Below are 20,092 nucleotides of genomic sequence, written 5' to 3'. Positions count from 1 at the left end.
AAATGAAGGGTGGAAACCTTGAGTTTCATGATCAGGGTAGCTTTGTTTCATATCAGGTGTTGAGTGTGATGTTGGAGGGTGTGGTTGTTGCTTAGCATTAGAGGAAAACAGAGATGTCCAACCTTTTTTCTTCTTTGGCTGACTTTCGTTGTTTTGAGAGGTCGAATTTGCAGTTGATTGTTGTGTAGAAACAGGGGAAAACATAGGGTTTGTATCGTGTGTTGCTTCTGGGTAGCTTTCTTTCCTTTGAGGTGTTGGGTTTGAAGTTGGTGAATGTGATTGTGGTGTATAACCAGAGGAAAACAAAGGCTTTGCACCGTGTGCTGTTTCAGGGTAGCTTTCTTTCCTTTGAGGTATCGGGTTTGAAGTTGGTGAATATGGTTGCTGTGTATGAACAGGGGTAAACAGAGGCTTTGTGCCGTGTGCTGTTTCAGAGTAGCTTTCCTTCCTTTGAGGTATCGGGTTTGAAGTTGGTGAATGTGATTGTTGTGTGTAGCCAGGGGAAAACAAAGGCCTTGGTCCATGAGTTGTTTCAGGGTAGTTCTCTTTCCTTTGAGGTATCGGGTTTGAAGTTGGTGAATATGGTTGCTGTGTATGAATAGGGGTAAACAGAGGCTTTGTGCCGTGTGCTGCCTCAGGATGGCTTTCTTTCCTCTGAGGTGTTGGTGAATGTGATTGTTGTGTATAACCAGGGGAAAACAGAGGCCTTGGTCCATGAGTTGTTTCAGGGTAGTTTTCTTTCCTTTGAGGTATCGAGTTTGAAGTTGGTGAGTATGGTTGTTGTGTATGAACAGAGGAAAACAGCGGCTTTGTGCCATGTGATGCCTCAGGCCTCTGAGGTGTCGGGTTTGAAGTTGGTGAATGTGATTGTTGTGTATAACCAGGGGAAAACAAAGGCTTTGGTCCAGGATTTGTTTCAGGGTAGTTTTCTTTCCTTTGAGGTATCGGGTTTGAAGTTGGTGAATATGGTTGCTGTGTATGAATAGGAGAAAATAGAGGCTTTGTGCCATGTGCTGCCTCAGGATAGCTTTCTTTCCTCTGAGGCACAGGGTAAAGCAGAGGCATCATTCCTTTTGTTGGTTCAGGGTAACTTTCTTTTATATGTGGAGTTGAGTAAGATGCTGGAAAATGTGATTTTGGTGCATAAGTAGGAGAAGTCAAAGGTTTATTACCTACCCCAAGGATCTTCATGGCAGTGCCTATATCATTTGTGGCCTGGCTAAGTGGAGGACTAGTTGTCTTGTAACCTCCATTGAATTTTGGCTTGCCATTATCATCATGATCTCTCCTGCTATCCCAATCCTCATGAGTTAACCTTGATCTTGGTGGTGAATCCCATGTGTTGTTGACCCCATAGTCCTTGACATGGCCAGCCTTGGGAGAATCCATGGAGTGGGCATAACCATCATTCTTGTACTTAAACGGACTTGATCCTCGATTATCTTGAAGGTGAAACCCTTCAAATTTATTACGAAGAGGGCTGCCACTAAAATCGTGATGCTCTCTATACTTGGGAGAGTCATGATCTTCACTTCTCCAACTAGGCCTCTTAGTGATCAACTTTGGAGGGCTCAAAAGAGTGGAATGAGTTGGTCGACTAGCTTCATCATGAACTTTATGGAAGAAGTCATTGACCTTCCTAGGACTATCATCGTCCCATTCTTCATGCATATTGTACTCATCTACAAGACCATTTATATCATAACTACGACGAACTTCAACAACTCTTTGAGCTCTCACCATGTAGCCCCCGACACTATGTTCAACGATCACAGGGCGACAAACATGATCAGAGTAGTCACTATAGGTGTTAAAACTTCCACCCTTGCTAAAACTAGCCATAACTATTATTTAGAATATAGCTGGTTCTTTATTTTTTTTCCCTTGCTTACTTCAAAGCAAGTTAAGTCTCAACATATATATATAGAAAACTAGAGTCTTATTGCATGTGTGTCCATTTTTTTTTCTTTATTCTGTTTCTACTGTTTTATCTTTGGATTCTCTTAGCTTGGTGCATAATGTGAAAGAACCACATTCTCTATACACTTATCCTGGCTATGAGGTGTTCATTTCCCATTGGTGTATCTTCATGAGGGGGCTTAATAGGGCCAAGCAGGACAAGGGGAACAAAAGATTTTTGTGAGAATAGTTTAGGGTATAAGAGATATATGTGAATATTTCACTCTTCAAGTAAAGCATAAAGATTGCAATTTTCTCCAAGAATAAGAACCAGCTACTAGATAAGGATACTTACAATTGGAATAGAATCTCTTACTTTTACTTGAAGTGAACTTCAATAAATCTTTTTTTCTTTCAACTCCATGTCTAGTCAAACCTACATTGTATAAATTTAAACAGGAGAATCTGGTGCAGACGTATTTGGATGAGCTAGACAATGAACCATAATTTTTTCCTGTCCCTCAAATTCTTCAGGTTTCAGCTCCATACAACTTGTGATAACCAACAACTAAGTTCGGAATCCGAATATTATGCTTTTTATGTATGGTATATATCCTCTTGCTACTATTGATAATTTGACTTTAACAATCTCAAAGAGATTTCATCACTTTATGTACATCTAACACGACAAGATTCATGTCCCTTCGTTGAAACTGGTCAATTTATTATAATTTTATTTGTAGTGGATCAGCTGCATTTGATGCACATGTCAACTGAAAAAGTAATTGCAGTTGAGCTTTTAGACTGGAGCCTAGGGCACAAGGCATGTGCTTTCATATACTAAAAAAATGTTTTGCTTGATCAACTATTACTGACATTGATGCAAGTTATGATAAAGATTTGATATTTACCTTAGTTATTGGTGGAAAGCTTGCTCATATTGGAACATACATAGTGGCAATATTTTTTAAAAAAATTTTACAACATAGAATTGAACCATGTATAAGAGCATTTACCCAAAAAAATAATAATAGAACTTCTAACTGGTCACCTAAAAATCAAATGTTGGGACATCATCAGAAGTGGCAGAAAATGCTCTATACAAGGTTCGATCAATGACGTTTCGGTAAGGATCCTTCTCTCTTTTCTTAAGCAGATAATTCATGTTATTTTGAACTTCAGATTTTACCTGCAAGTATAATTCTCTGGCTTTTTCTCTATCTTTCACCAGGTCTTGCCTTCCCTTTGTATGAATTGGTTTCCCAAAAAAGAAGTAAAAACGACCAGGTATCTTAGGTAAAAGGCCCGGGATATACAACATTTGGTTGGCAATCTCCCCATTCATGTCCCCCCTGAGGAAACATTTAACGGAATGGTTAAAGGATATAACAATAAATGGTTCAGAAAGAAAGAAGCAAGTGAGCTTGGAGCAAATATATCAGGACATGAGACAAAATCAATATATTAGAAGATGACCTGACTGTGAAGCCGTTCCTGGCTGCCTCTTCGTTCTCACTCCTTATCCGATCACCCAATATAGGAATACTTTTTAGGTCATCATAGTCGAGAACTAACTGCAATCAGAACATATAAGATCAGGCAATAAAATGTTAAGATATAGCACAAAACTAGTTCCAAGTCCACGTATGAAATACCTCTCTGGCTCCCCTCTCTCCTAAATCCTAATCTATTTTCACTATGAGGCTAGCCTCGTAATTTGAAAAATGAAGAGCACTGTAGCTTATAAGGCATGCATAAAGCAACAGTTCTGTATACAGAACACATCAGTTTGTTGCCATTTGAATGTCCACATTTCTGATTTTGGACTATATGAAGAGAACTACAACTTTCTTAGGGGGAATGCTAAGCTTGGCAAGAAAGGGCTAAGGGGAAATTGACCTTAGGACCTTAAGCTCAAAGCTGTCCCCGAAACCATTGGATTAACCTCTTTGAATTAGAATATCCACCTCCCAAGAAGGATATCTAATACTATTAATTCTCGATTCTCTTTGAACATTATGTATTTAAAAGACTTTCACTCGTTGAACCTAGTTAAGAAATATATTGAATTAAACGAACACGTGCTGACTCACTGGCTAGATTGGACTGTCATCTTTGCACCCTCACAAAAAGGTGAAGAAGAAATAAAGGGAAATCGGTGTTGAACAGATACAAGTTTCACTGAAAAGAATGCTAAAAGAGTCTTTACCTTTCTCATGAAAAGAAAAGAATGCTTAAAGAGTGTTTGTTCATCTTATCAGATGAAAGTATCAACCAGTTATAACAGGAGCAAAATGCAAAAAGTAAAAGATACTCCTCCCATTTCAATTTGTTTGTCTTACTTTCCATTTTAGTCCGTTTAAAAAAAATGCCTTTTCCGGAAATTCTTTAATTTCAACTTTCACATGAGATGTTAAAGACCACAAGATTAAAGGACATTTTAGTACATTCTACATATCTTTAGTTTAAAACCCCAAGATTCAAAAGTTCTCTTTACTTTCTTAAACTATGTGCCAAGTCAAACCAAACAAACAAATTGAAACGGAGGGAGTAACTAGTTCTGATTTCTGATGGTTGAGATAGAGATTGTCATTGGCTTGTTGCACAAAGGGAAGATAGAAGTACAAGAATCCCCATTTGGCATGAAATGATGAGAGAAGAGAAGGGAAGAAGCATCTCCTCAGAATAATAATTTTTTGGTTGAACCGGTTAATACATACAGCCATACAGGTCAAAGGAGATAAGTGAAGAGTTCCTGTTTGTTCCTCTTTTTAAATTTTCTACGAGTTAAATTTCTCCTACAAAATTAATTCCTCCGAACATGCAAAATACCCGAGAGACGAGAAAACTCTTTGTAGCGTCCAAATATGAAAGGAAACAAGCTAACAGATACAAGATCAAAGCTTTTTGGGGAAGTAGTATCAAGGAACCAAAAGAGCATCATTATTTCTTCTAATGTTGCATAGGAAAACATATGTAGGACAGCATAGACAAACCTGTGCTATATCATCTTCCCCTACAACCCCAAATGGCACAATTGTCGCACCAAATTTTGCAGCCATTCTGATGAATTCTTGCTGGTCAGGCCAAATCACCTTGTACTCTTCTCCCTACAACAAATAGAAAACCATCAATATAGGGAAATAACATAAATAAGGAAAAAATCCTCACTTGAAAATGAGGTTATTGTTATTTCTTTCATTCTAATGAGGTACACTGGACGACAGCCAGTCACCAGTTTTTCTCTTCAAGAAAGCTTTGTGAAAGCTAATAAGAAAAGAAAATTAGAAGCAAACATGTCCAGAAAAAGGTGATATTATCACTTTGTTATTGGGAATACCTGATCAGCTCTGTTGAAATTCAAGAATATAAGGTGCTTGTTGTTATGTTAGAAGTGAAGTATTGACAGTTAAAATAACAGAGTATACAGTTATATTTCAGGATTAAATTCTTAAGTACGATATGATCCCCACATTGAACAAATATTATGTGTATTGTGGTTGAATCCGCCAGAAATTTCGTTAAGAGTGTTCAAATTTTAAAGGGGTGAATAATCAACGGACTAGGTGTACAAACCATTTTTTTGTTCTTAAATATAATTGGGTCGGAAGAAGGTTCTGTTAAAAATGGAAGTAGTAAAAATGATTATTTTTTCTTAACTATATGGGTCTGAAGAAGTTTGATTTAAAAAATGAAGATAGCAGGGATCAAACCTTAGACCCCAGGGACTTTAATGAGCATACTTACCACTGGACTATCAATCCCTGTGGTGACTAAGGGTGTTCATCTTTTAACATATTCAAATAATAGTGAATATTTTACCTATATACACGATTTAATTTTTCGACGAAGGGTGTTCGGCTGACCACCCTTGCCGGGCTGTAGCTCCACCCCTGGTTGAAACTTAAAGTGTGTTGTTCATTCAACATATCGCTAGTTAATCAATACATCTTTCTCTTTTCTTATTTTCTACATGGTAGCAGAGCCAACAGAAGTCTTGGAAATTCGAGCTTCAATGACACGCCTCATCAAAAAAGTTTCATGTGCTTGGTCCATGAAAAAGAGTATGACCAGCATGCCGACATGTTAAAGACATAATTAAATAAACATGTGTCTCCTCTCTAATAATTTTTAACTTTTAAATGAGGACGTTCTCGAAATTCAAAACTTCCATTGAATTAGGGTGACAATCTCTACAATTACTTTGCCTTCAATAGTAAATTCACTATTTTTCCTTAATAAAAACTCCTTTACGAAAAGAAAGAAAAAATAAAATTTAACATTAACATCTCAATCCAATAAATTGGAGAAAACCTTTGGGTCTACAAGACTCAAGAAGGGCATGGATTCTCTAAGGCAACTAAAAACCATTTACATCTGATATGATATGCTGATAACGACATGGATAGTATGGATCACATGAAAGCTTTAGAGGAGGTTGATGGATCATGGACACCATACACTTTTTCATTTAACAGCTAAATGGCATTGCTTTGTTATCTTTGCATTGCAAGATGTCGTCATCAAATTCACAAGAAAAATGAACTTTAGTTGTCCAACTATTTGTTAAATTCCTCTATAACATAAGAAAATGCATCTACACAAGCAGAAAATTCCAGTATTAAGTACCACTAATTCACATCCTAGCAAAAAGGTAATTAACTGGAATTGACAATGATTTTAAAGCGGATAGCAATTTTATTAGACTTCTAGGTGAAGGCATGAATAGGAATAGTACGAAGATTCCAATTTGAGAAATATAGAAGATGGAATTAACCAAGGAGAAGATTATGACACACCTTACGATGTAAGGCCTCACGGGCACCACCAGGATACAACAGAACATGTGACTTTGTTGCAAGCAACTTAAAAAAGTTGCTGGCAGTGACAGGTGTAGCTCCATATAGTTTCAGCATATCAACGAATGAGGTTGCATTAGGTCGACTCTCGACCAGCTGAGTAAACAACGTTGGATGTGCTATTCCACGAAGTAAATTTTTCGTCTGCATCAAATATTCATGAACAAGAGGGACAATTTCTAAACCCATAAGCATGTGATAACCGACCAACAATACAGGGCCTTCACGTGGGACCCCCGCTAGACCTCTGACAATTTTCCCATTTTCCATTGTAGACAGCATAACTGGTCCAGTAAAATTGAAATACCAACTGCATTAACGTTTTTTGCATAATATTAGCCTCAAGGTGCAAGATATTAACAGGCACGCATTATATATTAAAAGGGAGCTGAAAATATGTGAATTTAATTGACGTATTAAAGGAAAAAAGAAAGACTAATACAAAGGTTGTAGCTTCATGACCCAAGACTTTCCTAGACAAATTTGTGCATTCCCCTGATTGTAATCACCCATTCCTCTAATCACTTCCAAACTTACTTGTAATGCAGCCGGTTACTTGAATTTTTTGGTCTAACCAGGAGGGATTCACAATTAGTCTTTTAATTAGGTTAATGTTAATCTATATTTCAAGTTGACCCACATTTGTGTAAATTACATTTGCTTGGCAAGGTATGTATTTCTCCATAGACCACAGAGGTAAAAAACAGAACTTAGAATCTAAAGGGAAAGAGAAGAATGAGAAAAAAAGAACTACTAAAGGGGAAAATAGAAAAAGGTAAGAGGATAAGCTTATGCTTGATGCCTACTGCAGCCAAGTGTTTGCCTGATTCACCTTATGCTCAAATTACCTATTGTCCTTGGTTGTTTTCTTGAACTCTGACTTACTAGGAGGCAGAAAATCCATGACATAATCATGCCTTTTTGAACGACGATATTTGCTAGTAGCTTTGATGATGGATAGCAGATTAATACCATCTTCCTGCATAGTTAAAATGACAATCAATCCAGCTGCTATAAAGATCCCGTAACAGAGTCCATCCACATAGCGTAAGGTCTTATCACAGAAATAAAACCACCAGTCACCAGACTCACCACGAAACCCAAAAATCCAAAAAAAAACTCCAATGGTCTGCCTTTTGATTAGATTTTCCATTGCTTTCAGATAACTTTAAAATGCTAAAACATAGAAGAGGTGAAAAATAGATTTCATTTACATTTAGCAAAAAATAGGATTTTCCACTCACTCACTCACTCATGCTTTGAGGATGTACATTAATTGAAACGTAGAAGAAATCGGTGCCAACTTATCTTAACCCTCACAAGGCATGAATATCTGAAACCACTGTAGCTTTATATTTTAGAGAGCCTATCGGAAAAGTATATCAAGATATATAAGTTAAGCAACAATGAAGGAATAACAAAGAAAGAAACAGAAGAAGGCCCTTTATATGATAATCAATAGTTGTGTAAAATGGACTATTTTACTTTTAAGTGCAGACTGAATGTTAACTTGATAAACTTTTAAACATGCTCAAATACTATTATACCTAGCAGTGAACACCACTTGATAGAAAATAAATCTAAAATGTCCAGACAGACTTGGGCTAATGGAAATCTTTTACGCTACCCAATGGTTCTCACTTCTCACTTTAAAAACTAAGAAGTGCAAGTAGCAAGTGCTGTCATATATTTGAAGGTGGGAATAGTTCCATACAAAGTTTAAATAATTGAGCAAACAACTTATTCAGCTCATTAATTTAGAGTGAAAATTCAAGCCCCCGGGGATTTTGTCTAGTGGTAAGAGCGGGAAAATGTGATATATGGGCTAGGCGCATGCCATGGGTTCAAACCCTGCAGAAAACAAAAGCCTAGAATTTAAGTAGAGAAGGGTAGAGGGGTGGGCCCATTATGTAGTATCCAATGAGTTTCAAGCTGTGCACCATTGGCCATCAGGATTTCTTGGTTATCAAAAAATAAAAAGTTAAAGTAAGAATTCAACGTTGTCTCAATATCCATAGATTACTGCCTACCAGAGAAACAAGAAAAACAATTGAGAATTAGATCAAATTTCAAATTTAGAAATAACAATATTTAGGCTCTCTACAGCAACCATCCAATTAAATTTACTATGTATATTGTATATACTAAGTACAATAACTAATCAAAGAAAGCAGATAGTTATTTTAGAAAAAACAAGAAGCATTATAAGATATCCAAAGGAGAAGAACTCGTCACCTACCAATAAAATAGTATGCCCGTTGTCTTTGAAGTATCGTACTGTGCAGTTTCTTAATGAATTTTTAAGCCTCTGAGCTTCATTCTCACTTGGAAGCATGTTATCCTTGCCACTGTACATTGCAATTCAATTCCATCACTTCTTCAAACAAGTATATCCAATAGGCAGAACAAATTCAAGCTCATGCACACATGGAATACAGAGAGAATATGCTACAGAAGATTTTAGCATTATTCTGAAGTTTCCTTCACAAGGAAGAATTATGCTCGTAAGGATAAATATCAATTAAGGTTTCATGACATCCTTTTTATCTTCCAGAACACCAACTAAGAAAGGTTAAACACATCATGGAATCTAAATTGATATTTATAATGGAAAGAATTGAAGCTTTTTAACTATGATGACCCCTAAAGCTTAAAAAATTACTGATGAATGCCTAGTAGACTGTATTTCACCTTTAGTTTTGCATGAGTTCTTGACCCAGATACAACCACATCAAATTGACTATTGCAATGTCATAGAGTGATTGATAAAAACTACCCATAATAGACTGTACTCATGAACTTCATCTTCAATGTAGTGCAAGACATTTGAAGTAAATGGTTTGGTTCAAATACTACTTCATATGCTCCGTACTGTATGAGATAATCAATGATAAAAAGAAAAAGAAGATAAAACCAAAGAAGAAAAGGTGAAGAAACATAGAGTATTTCTTCAGTTTAATGGTCTAGAAGGATCTCTGAGACATAATTACAAGGTCTAGCGTATAAATCTTCAGAATTGAGCAAAAAGCTTTAAACTACATCTTGTACTAAAAACTCACTCACAATAATATAAAGAGGATAGAGGTCAGACCTAGCAATCACAAGTACTTCAGCATTAACAGCATGGAGACGGGAATTTGAATAAGATGAAGCAGATCTAAGAAGCTTCAACTTCCAGAGAAGAGTTTCCTTCGGTATAATATCAGCTAAACCCTGAAGAAACGGAGGGGATACAATTACTGTAACACGAATCCCTATGCAATTTCAGATCATTTAACTATCACAGCATAAAGCAAGATCCAATCACACTAAAGACTCAGTACCCCATTTAAGACTTGTTTCCACCAGGTGCAGTTTCAACCCCCAACTTATAAATAAAATGAAGCTTACTATTTTTGGTTGATTAAGTGAAAAGTAATTCCCATACTCCTCCATGTCCAAGAAGACTTTTGTGGCTATCATCAACTTCTCAATATATCTTTAAACAGTGTTACTAAAAGCCATCGCTGTATTGGTTAAGGTGATGGGTGCTAAAAAGCGAGTGGTTATTGCTACTTCAAAGAATCATGCATATGAAAAAAAGAGCCACAAAGTGATCAAACAAGGGTTCCTTGAACCTGATATTAAAAGAAAAGACAAGAAAAAAACAAAGAATGAGAGGAAAAAGTATTGCTTTAATCAATGAGTATTAGTACTGCTCTCCAGTCTCCACGTACACTTCAACATTTTACTTATCGTGACTATTGTCTTTTTCTTGATTTTGTCATGCCACTTATTTGACTGCTTCTATTTATCTATCTTCTTCTTTTTCTTCTCCAAAGAAAGTCATTTCTTCTTCTTCTAGCACGCAAGTTGTGTTCTGCTACTTCTAATTATGGGCTTCTCTTTTCTACTCTCTTAGTATAGTTTCTAGAGTAATTAAACATATAAAGAAGTCTGAAACTTAATTCTTTTTACGACTGATCAACTGGAAATTGAAAATCATTTATTCAATGAAAGTTATCTACCTGTGGCCTTGTTCAAACAACTTTTAGTGATGTTTTGATTTGATTTTTTGATCTAACATTGTCATAACTCTGTATTGGATGCTGAAACCAGAATGATAGTCAGTAGTTTTTTGTATTTTTGATGAATTGTGTGCCTCAATTTTAAAGATTCGTGTGGTTCACTTCTCACTTTTGGCTTAAAGCCCCATGGGTATTTCTGTTTTCCTCTTCTTTGATCTCTATTTGAACATTTGGCTTTGGAAAACACTAATCTTTGAATATGTTTATATTATCTAACACAAAACAATAAACAACCTACTCATACACTTTTTAAGTTTACAAAAGAAAATAGAGAAAAAAGACATAGTTTTGGTTTCAAATCTTTCCTTACCTACATTAAATAAAATAATACAAACTCCAATGAATACCTGATTGTATGGTCTTCAACCTAATCAGTTACATTTAACAATTCAAAGGTACTCATATGCCAAAGGAAAAAATCATGTCCTTTCCACCTGCCTTGGCCAAGGCTACGTGTCTTAGAATAAATTTTCAAGGCTTCAAACCCATTCATTACCCCCTCCCTCTAACTTCTCTCCTTTTTCCATCTACAGTTTACCTTTACCCACGAGATCTCAAAGTTGAGTCGCATGATTACTGTGACTGTTTCTTTTTGTTAATGAAGTGAGATTTCATTAAGGCATCCAGAAGATGCAAAGATACAGAAAGGGAGGGATCTGTCAGCTCAGCAAATAAATAAATAAAAAGTCTTATAGAGCTAAGGAGCTGACAAAATCCAGGTAGTGATCCAAGTTATTTACAGGGGGAAAGTTAGCCTACCCAAATATGAGCGGAATTATTGGAATGTAGTTAAATATACAGAAAAATGTGATCTGCCATTTAAATTAATACAGATTGAGATTGTTTGAACTGTACTTGGTTCTCTTTAAACTACAGTTTTTAAAAGTCAAACAGATGATGAATTTTTCAACTTCATAATAATAGAAGGCAGCAATAAATGGGTTTAAGATTGGGTTCTTCTATGTAATGGATCTAAATATTTATGTCTAAACTCAAATCATATACTTCTTTCATCTAATTAAGTCCACAGTGAATTAAAATATACCTAAGGAGTACATACAAATTATGAGCAAATTTTTTGCAGGTACTTAGCTGAAATATTTAGTTCGATGTTATGTGCCATTTACTGTCTTGGACATATACGTTGAGAACCTTCGAGGGTGAGTTACAGTCAAGTCATGAGAAGTTCTGTTACTCATACAAGGAATTTTGTTTTATTTGATAGCCAAGCTCTGTCTGAACCATCATTTTGGTTAATCTCATAGTTATTATCCTAGAGAATGAGTGAAGAAGAACTGAAACTAGCACTTAATATATGATGATGCTAAAACCAAAGTGTATACTGAGGTCTTTCTGTCGCACTAGAGAAGACTATATCCAGGAATAATCAAAGTAATGCAAGCAGAACTAACATAGAGGTGGGCCAGCAAATCAGTAAGGTTGCCAGAGAGACGTTGAATAATTTGTCCAGGAGGAAGCATTGAATCAATGTTAACCATCGCCATCTTCAGTGGATCACCTGATGCAGAAATGACACGTTATTTTGCTGACAATATGAAGAACTTGCAGTTGCAACTGCATTACGGTTCATGAATTTGCAACACATTATTTTGCTACAAATTCATCATTTCTCCTAAAGTTCCCAAACTACTCTGAGGAGTAATCAAGATATTTATGCCTGATACAAGATTCTAATAGAAAAAAAATCTCTACACTTTGAACACTTTAAATATATTCAGCTACAGAGGAAAATGACAACCATCAAGTAACACGGTGAGGGTAATAATTACAAAAAAGAAGAGCAAAAACAGGGATCTTATTAAGGTCAGAAATCAAAGAAACAGCTCAACAAACGCACCAAGATTGAACTTAGTAGACTAGAGATGGATATATTTCAGAAAGAGATGAACTATACCCATAATAAAGCTCAGAAGATAAGGGACTGTAACATGAAATTCATCAGGCAGAGACTTTAGAAGAGGAAGCAAAGGTTGGAGTTGTGTCCTGTCAAATGAAGTTGCTGAAAAATGTACAAACTAAAAATTAGATAATGGACTATTAATACAGTAGCATGCCAGAAAGAGTTACAATAAGGAAAGGCTCTCTTTCTGATAGCTTACCTGGATTAGCTAATATCAGAACAAGGTCAATCTCAGGGTTATGAGCAGCAACAGCAAGAGCCAAACACCCTCCAAATGAATCTCCAACTAAATAAATAGGCTTGCTTGGAGATGAAGCATGCTTCATCCTCACAGTTCTCCCGACGAATTTCACCAGTTCTATAAATTTAAGAAAATAGACTATAACCATAAACTTTGTTCTTTTCCAGCTGTGATAAATCTCACATGCAGATGCTCCATAACCAAAACACATTCAGATAAATCAACATATGTCAAAGTAAATATTCTGACATCATAGCTGAATACCAAGCTTTGAAACAGTAACAGCCAAACTCCCAAGTCCCTGAACCCACAAAAAACATCATTCTACTTTCCTCAACCCCCCCTCTCCAAAGCAGGAAAATAAGTCCTTTAACCATTTCTTCATGTTTTTAACGCTTTGACTGGCAGTTAACCATACGAAGATAACTATAAAGAACCTTCCAACTTGTTCCAAGTCCTTTCCGTACCATCCCCACTAAGAAGTCCCAAAAGACAACAGGCTGAAAGAAGAAAAGAAATAGAAAACAAGAAAATATAAACTCCAATTTCTTCTCTCCGCAATCTTTATTTCCTAAGTATGTGGAGTTTGCTTCTTAATTTAATCAGTTAAAAGAGAGATAGATGTGAGATAATTGGAGAGACATGCAGAATATCAAATACTGCCCTATATATTGATTTCTTTCCATCAACCTCAGTGTGTCTTCTTCAAGTAGTTGCCCAAATTCATTCTATCAAGCTTGCAAATCCAAACACCTATGGATCATTTGTAACAGAAACCTCTTTCGCTCTGTGATAGTATTGTAAAGTTTCTAAATTGATACTTATTGCAAGTATAAATATAAATTCACAATAGACGGGTTCTCCAGTGGACCAACCAATATATGCACAAAGCACTAAATAAAGGGAAGAAATACTATACCATCAAATGGTGTTCGATCATACGCAGGAATATGCAAGCTCCAAACCTGAAAAACTCTGCAAACAAGCAATTCTTCAGTCAAGAATTTGAACTGAAGTGTTTACGGAAAGGCCACTGAACTGTTTAACCACAGAGTAGCGAGCCCTATTATATGAAATTAAGAATCATACCCTAGAAAAGGTTAACAAACTTTTCTACCACAAGTATTTATAGTCAGGGTAAGCACAACAAGCAACAACAGCAATAACTACTATGCCTCGATCCCGAACAATTGTGGCTATATAATCTTCACTTCTCCATTTAACCTCAACTCATAGTTAAATATAATTACATATATATAATAATAACAATAATAATATCCTAGTAGTAGATATCACTTATATGAATCTTTTACTTCCATTGTGCCCAATCTTTGATAGAAACAACAGGTAGAAGATATAATTACATTCCATGCTTGGATAAGAACACACACTGAAGTCCTAAACACAATAAACTATCAAAGTGTTCCCACTTCGTACTTTCTTTACATGATACAGTAGTATGGTAAAGGCGATTTGATTTAGTACAATAAATAGTCATCAACTGTACGATTTGACTTGCTACAGTACATAGTCATCAACTGTTATAACGAGAAATTTATAAAGCAAATAAATAAAAGTCTACGATGCCATTACGAAAGCCACTACATCTTTACGAAGCACAGGCATCAGCAATAGTTTTTCAACTAAATAATCATAGCACTTGGATATCAAGCTCCAAGATTATTTAATCATATGGAGCTCACTACCTCAAAGCCACACTCAACTGATAGCTTTAAATATGTGAAGATTGCAGTGTAAGATACAGACCACTAAATTTAAATCAATAATCTTTCATATCTGCTTTAACACAAGAAAGAGGAGTGTCTTTTGCAACATTTAAGGTGCAAAAAGGTAAGTGGAGAACAAATAAGCTAGGCCTAACGCAATTGGGATTGATGTTGTACTATACTTGATCTTAGCCAAAACGACGAGAAAGGTATTGGCATTGGTCTCATATTTATTACTTGAGCACAATTTTACGAGGCCAGCTTAAGTTACAGTATCTCATACTAGTGGAATCATGAAGCTAGCTGATTGCTACCTAAGCATCTATAGGAATTATACCAGAACGAGAAAAGTATTATTACACATTATAGAAGAGTGCGTGGAACTTACTTCCCAAGAGCCTTCTCATGCAAAACAAGACCCATGCCAGTGCCATCCATTCCTATACATTGGAATTGCATTCTAGTTAGTCATCCAAAAACATTAAGAAAAACCCTCCACACATTTAACAATAAAAATTGTATCCTAGGAACAGCATGCATGACCTTGCTGAAACGTACGGCTACATCGGATTGATTCAAAGGCTTTCCTCAAATTTTAGGACTACCATACTGATATCAACTCCCCTATCTGTACCACTAAACTAATATAAAAGCTCTGTTACAGTGTTATTTTTCTTTCGATTTTGAAGATTACCTGGCAGAAAAAGAAGGAGAGGAGAGTTTTCCAAAGGAGGGCCAGCTGATATGGGAGTAAACCACCGCGGAGGACCTCCATCAGGCTTAACAATCTCCGATCCTATCTCAAGATAATCCTTAACAGTTTGAGTTCCATATCCATCATCCCAAAGAGTTTCCAACTTGTTTTGAATATCCTCCTTGTTCTTCTCCTTAATAGCTGGAGCCACATGACCATTTTTCACATCAATTATTGGGCTACTTTTCTCCTTTTCTTCAATGGAGGACACACCATTAACTATAACAGATTCTGAAGACAAAAATGTAGAGTCCTGGCAAGCTAAGCACGCGAACCGAGCTATACACTGAGGCTTATAGTCTGGACTAAGACCAAAACGAGGGGTTGCCCAGAAATTATGCAGAAGAGAAGCCATGGTATGCAACAAATGGCCACAAACTGCAAAGTTTCAAACTTTTGTAGAAATACTGTAATGTTTATGAAAACAGCACAAGAAAGCTAGCAGCTATATAAATATCTCATATTTTAACACACTTTTTCTACCACTCCCATCAAAGGGAAAGACAAAAACGATAGTTATTGGTGGTGAAAGTGAAAGAAACCAGAAATGAATTCCTAATTTGCCATAAAGAATGAATCTTGAAATTGCAAAACTCCTTTAATCACAGAAGCTTAAAGCCACAAGCTTTAATCAGATGCGTGGCTAAAATGAGTTCACATACATGTGAGTTACTTGAAGTATTGAAACCTAACATCCAAATACAAAATGATTTACAAAATTCTTGAAAATTTATCAAGATAAGGAAGCAAATGCGCAGTTCAAAAACAATAATAATAAAAAAAGATTAAAATGAAGGAGGGTTTAGACACTTACCAAATCAGAAGAACCCATGTGTGGCTTTTTATGGGAGATCTCCTCCATTATTTTAGTACTATTAATTAGAAAACTAAATGCAGTATAAACTACTACAACCTTTTCAGTGAAACGGATATCTACTGTCTAAATTGTTTGATTATGACAGTTTGGTGGCAGATTTTATTAGAAGTTCCCTTCTTTTTCTCTTTTCCTCAAGTCTCAACCTCTTTCCTTCTGTTCCTCTCGTATCGAGGTAAAACACTTTCTAACAGAGGTGACAATATTCAAAAGATATTTGAATTCAAAATGTTGATAAGAATAAAAGAGTATTTACCCACCATAATCCTTATTGGTATATTTAACTAATTATTGTACCCCAAAAGTTAAAAAGTTTTGACCATAGTTTAGTAGGATTCGTTAGATTGTCTTTACTTTTTGTAATGATTATTTTATTTTTCTTATTTCTATCTCTATATTATTTTTTTTGAATTAAGGATTAAGATCTGCTTACACTTTATCCTCATCGTATCTTACTTTGTAAGATTTCAGTGAATATGTTATTGTTGTTGTAAAAAAGTTAAAATTTTTTAAAAAATTATATATTTTGCATATTTTTTGTTTAACATCACAAGATTCAAATGTCTTTTTACTTTCTTAAACTTTGTGTTCACTCAAATCAGACTAACAAATTGAAATCGTGAGAATATATAATTTTTGCACTTTACGTGTCAATTATCAATCTTTTAATGAGAACTGCTTTAATAAAACTTAATCACACTCAATATTTTGTACGTATTAATTTATCGAATAGATAACATGCATGCACTTTCTTGCACTTGTAGTGACCAGTTAATCACAGTAAATTAGTGTGATTTAACGTAAATATTTGTATATGAATAAATATATGTAATGGTATTACCAAGTTTTTATTTTTACATTCAAAAATCAGAAAATGACCACGTAGCCTAACTTTATAGAGATTTTTATCGTTTTATATCTAAAGTGTTGTGATACACAAGAAAAAGGAACTATTAAAAAGGCAAAACTTAAATCACCCCTCATGTTGTGACAAGAATAGAAGTTAAATAAAACAAGCTCTACGTAGAGTCTTGTGATATGTTTATGATGTTATAATATTAATTAATTTAAATCAAGAGAAAATGATGACACTTGGAGCTTTACATATATGTAGTTGGCCAAAGAAGACCAAATTGATGGTATTATAGTTGATATTTTACAAGTAAAATTTGCATCAAAACAACTTTATAATAAGCTTTGATCAAATCTTAACGTGACCCTTCATACTTATGTTACACATTTTAACAAATTTAAAAAATGACAGAGAAATCAAACTTTTTCAGCAAAAAAATGATACGTCGTACTCATATCAAGTTGTATTCATTAATTCAACTAAACTTAGAAATAAGTATTTGAAATTAGAAAAATGATCAAATTTTAGATTCTCCTTTTCTTTTAAGTAATTTGAAGGATGACGTTCCTTTTTCTATCCCTACGAAATATTTATTTCACAATTTGTGTTGAGTAGTTGTCATTATTGATCAATAATGAATTTTAAAAAGATCGTCACACTGGTGTTGTAGGGCATTGCATGATGTATCACATAGTCAGTGACAGTGATATTTACATAAAATATAAATATAAAAATAAAGTTGGTTTAATCCCCACCTAAAACTTTGATTGAAGACTCATCATTGCATTAAGTAGGGAGGTAAATCAAAACATTTTTTTGGATGAATTAATTAATTCAACATCACTTGATAAGATATTTGCAATTTGTAACCAAATTTTCCCTGGCTCTACACTTGCCTCTAAGCCAAATGAATAGCACATTTGAATAGATAAGGAATATATTTTCGGTCTTTTTACACTACTACCTCTCTCCATATAAGTAACTCTCCATCCTTAACTAAAAGATTCGTGTTCGAGGGATACGCAACTTACAACTTTCAGTTCAAACTCACAACGAAGGAAGTTTTGGTGACTTGAACTTACCACTTTCAGTTCAAACACACAAAGTTCGGATTGGATGTGTGGGGTGTGCCAACAACTAATGATTTAGGGCATAAAACTATTAATAGACAATAAGCAAAGATAAAATGATAAAAGAGAAAAATAAGGTAACAACTCAATTACGACAACACTAATTGTAATTGTATAACAGTATGTAGAATGTAGAGTTAACCACAATTACATTACACAAATTTAAAATCCCAGAAAATCCTAAATTCCCAAAACATAAAAGCTTAGCAATCACTCAAAATTTCAATTACCTTGTATCCCAAAAATTAAATTGAACTTAGAGATCATCTTCCATCCTCAAATACTCTCCAATATCAGCTTGATGAAGCACTACAATCCCATTTGGATCCATTTTCCGGCAATCCTGAGTACTCTTCGCTGCAACCCCAAATCCCAACGGCACATCCGACATCGAAAACACAACCACCCCATCATGCTCACTAATACTCTCAGTAATCCTTCCAACTCCACCTTTCAATACATTATTTCCATACAGAAAACTCATCTCAGATGTGGGTTTCAGCCACACTTTGTGTTTCGCGTGTGCTGCTAAGATACCCAAGCATTGAACTGTGAGGTGAAACTTACCTCCTTTGGTGAATTTCCCTAACTGGGTTCCCAGCGAAACTAAGTTATCTCGCTTTACGTTTGTTGCTCGCTTGACCAGAGATTCTGATACGTAGTAAACTCTGTTTCTCTGGAGACGAAAGCAGTAACGACCTGGAGTGTTGTCGGTGCCTTCGTGAGATGGGTTTTCGACTATGTTCTTCAGATTGTTTCCGACGAATTTGTGTAGCTTTTCGAACACCTGTGTGGTTTCTTCCTCATCTAGCGGTCGCATTTTTGCTTCAGTTTGATAAACCCTAAAACCCTGCAGCTTTTCTTGGTCTTCTTATACTGCATGGGCTGAGGGTTTTGGGATCGTTTGGGCCTTAAATGAGTTAAGGCCCATGTAACTGACCTGAAGAGTATGCCTTTGTTTTTTAGAAAAAAATGAAGCTAATAATTTGCCAAAATATAAAAAAATGAAATACGCATCTCCTGTCTTAGATAATTACGTAAATACATTAATCCATGTATATATAATATTTCAAAGCCTCTTCATAATTTTATCCTTCATTTGTTAGAAAATCGACACACTGATTTGCCTCCTTCCAAATAGGTCTGAAGCAGATATATCCACTTCGTAATCCATTTTACTTGATAGAAAGTAACTCAATACTTGCAAGACTTAATATTGCCGTCTTACACAATAGTAGTTAAGGTTTTTAGTAAAATCATCAACGATTTTTTTTTTTGAATTTATTAAGTTACTAAACAAACTGTGGAACTTTAAAATATGAATTGTCAAATTTGCATGTTGTAATGAAGATGCTGCAACGTTTGAACAAAATTGAATAGTTTTGGTAAATGGATTTTGAGTTTGTGACCTCTTTCTTAGTCAAAACCTTCTCAAGGACCTGATACGACTCCTTTGTCTATATACGAAATACCATTATTTAACTGATAACGCTTCAAATCGTATATTTTGATGCAATATGTTCGGTCAAGCTATCGAGCCGAGAGTCTAGTGGAAACTATCTCTGTACCCCACAAGGGTTTGTGGGTGAGGTAAGGTTGCATACATCTCACTTGCCAAACCACACTAGTGGGACTATACTGGGTTTGTTATTGTTGCATTGCTGTTTTCGTCATTATCTCCAGAATATTTCATTCAAAACTTGAATGCTTAAAAGAAATAGTTCCAAATACATGAGCACAAAACTTCACCATTCGGAGCAACATCAT

At 35.3% G+C, this 20,092-nt stretch overlaps 2 protein-coding genes across 4 annotated transcripts; both read right to left on the bottom strand.

The window, feature by feature from the left end:
- Positions 1-2,794: 2,794 nt before the first annotated feature.
- On the bottom strand, positions 2,795-16,309 carry LOC125815476 (phytyl ester synthase 1, chloroplastic). Of its 3 annotated transcripts, XM_049494954.1 has the most exons (14): positions 16,283-16,309; positions 15,409-15,699; positions 15,103-15,154; positions 13,907-13,962; positions 12,946-13,104; positions 12,741-12,845; positions 12,238-12,344; positions 9,850-9,971; positions 8,998-9,106; positions 7,607-7,737; positions 6,699-7,068; positions 4,896-5,009; positions 3,376-3,473; positions 2,929-3,251 (listed from the first exon to the last, which is right to left on the bottom strand). In XM_049494954.1, the coding sequence occupies exons 3-14, from the start codon at positions 15,150-15,152 to the stop codon at positions 2,951-2,953; spliced, it is 1,722 nt and encodes a 573-aa protein (XP_049350911.1). In that variant the 5' UTR covers positions 15,153-15,154; positions 15,409-15,699; positions 16,283-16,309; the 3' UTR covers positions 2,929-2,950. The 3 variants fall into 3 exon arrangements, 2 of the variants coding, with proteins under 2 accessions (XP_049350909.1, XP_049350911.1); XM_049494952.1 differs by lacking the exon at positions 16,283-16,309 and having other exon boundaries at positions 2,795-3,251; positions 15,409-16,228; XR_007442172.1 differs by lacking the exon at positions 16,283-16,309 and having other exon boundaries at positions 3,116-3,251; positions 3,376-3,469; positions 15,409-16,228.
- Positions 16,310-18,393: 2,084 nt separating this feature from the next.
- LOC125816316 (uncharacterized) lies at positions 18,394-19,185 on the bottom strand. The gene has a single exon (XM_049495903.1). The coding sequence runs from the start codon at positions 19,143-19,145 to the stop codon at positions 18,582-18,584; it is 564 nt and encodes a 187-aa protein (XP_049351860.1). The 5' UTR covers positions 19,146-19,185; the 3' UTR covers positions 18,394-18,581.
- Between the last annotated feature and the right edge of the window lie 907 nt (positions 19,186-20,092).

The sequence above is a fragment of the Solanum verrucosum genome, unplaced genomic scaffold (genome assembly GCF_900185275.1).
Source record: "Solanum verrucosum unplaced genomic scaffold, falcon-dt-bn FXZP01000261.1, whole genome shotgun sequence".
NCBI classification, from domain to species: Eukaryota; Viridiplantae; Streptophyta; class Magnoliopsida; order Solanales; family Solanaceae; genus Solanum; species Solanum verrucosum.
The sequence above is the reverse complement of the archived record's forward strand: the minus strand, read 5'-3'. Positions and strand labels throughout refer to the sequence as shown.

What these genes read in the sequence shown, in the direction of transcription:
- LOC125815476 (XM_049494952.1), bottom strand. Translation starts at nt 15,823, where the DNA reads ATGGCTTCTCTTCTGCATAATTTCTGGGCAACCCCTCGTTTTGGTCTT. An exon ending in CATGAGAAGGCTCTTGGGAA is followed by an intron (nt 13,963 to 15,102) that starts GTAAGTTCCACG and finishes GCTTGTTTGCAG; the next exon opens with AGTTTTTCAGGTTTGGAGCT. An exon ending in TCTGATATTAGCTAATCCAG is followed by an intron (nt 12,846 to 12,945) that starts GTAAGCTATCAG and finishes TACATTTTTCAG; the next exon opens with CAACTTCATTTGACAGGACA.
- LOC125816316 (XM_049495903.1), bottom strand. Translation starts at nt 19,145, where the DNA reads ATGCGACCGCTAGATGAGGAAGAAACCACACAGGTGTTCGAAAAGCTA.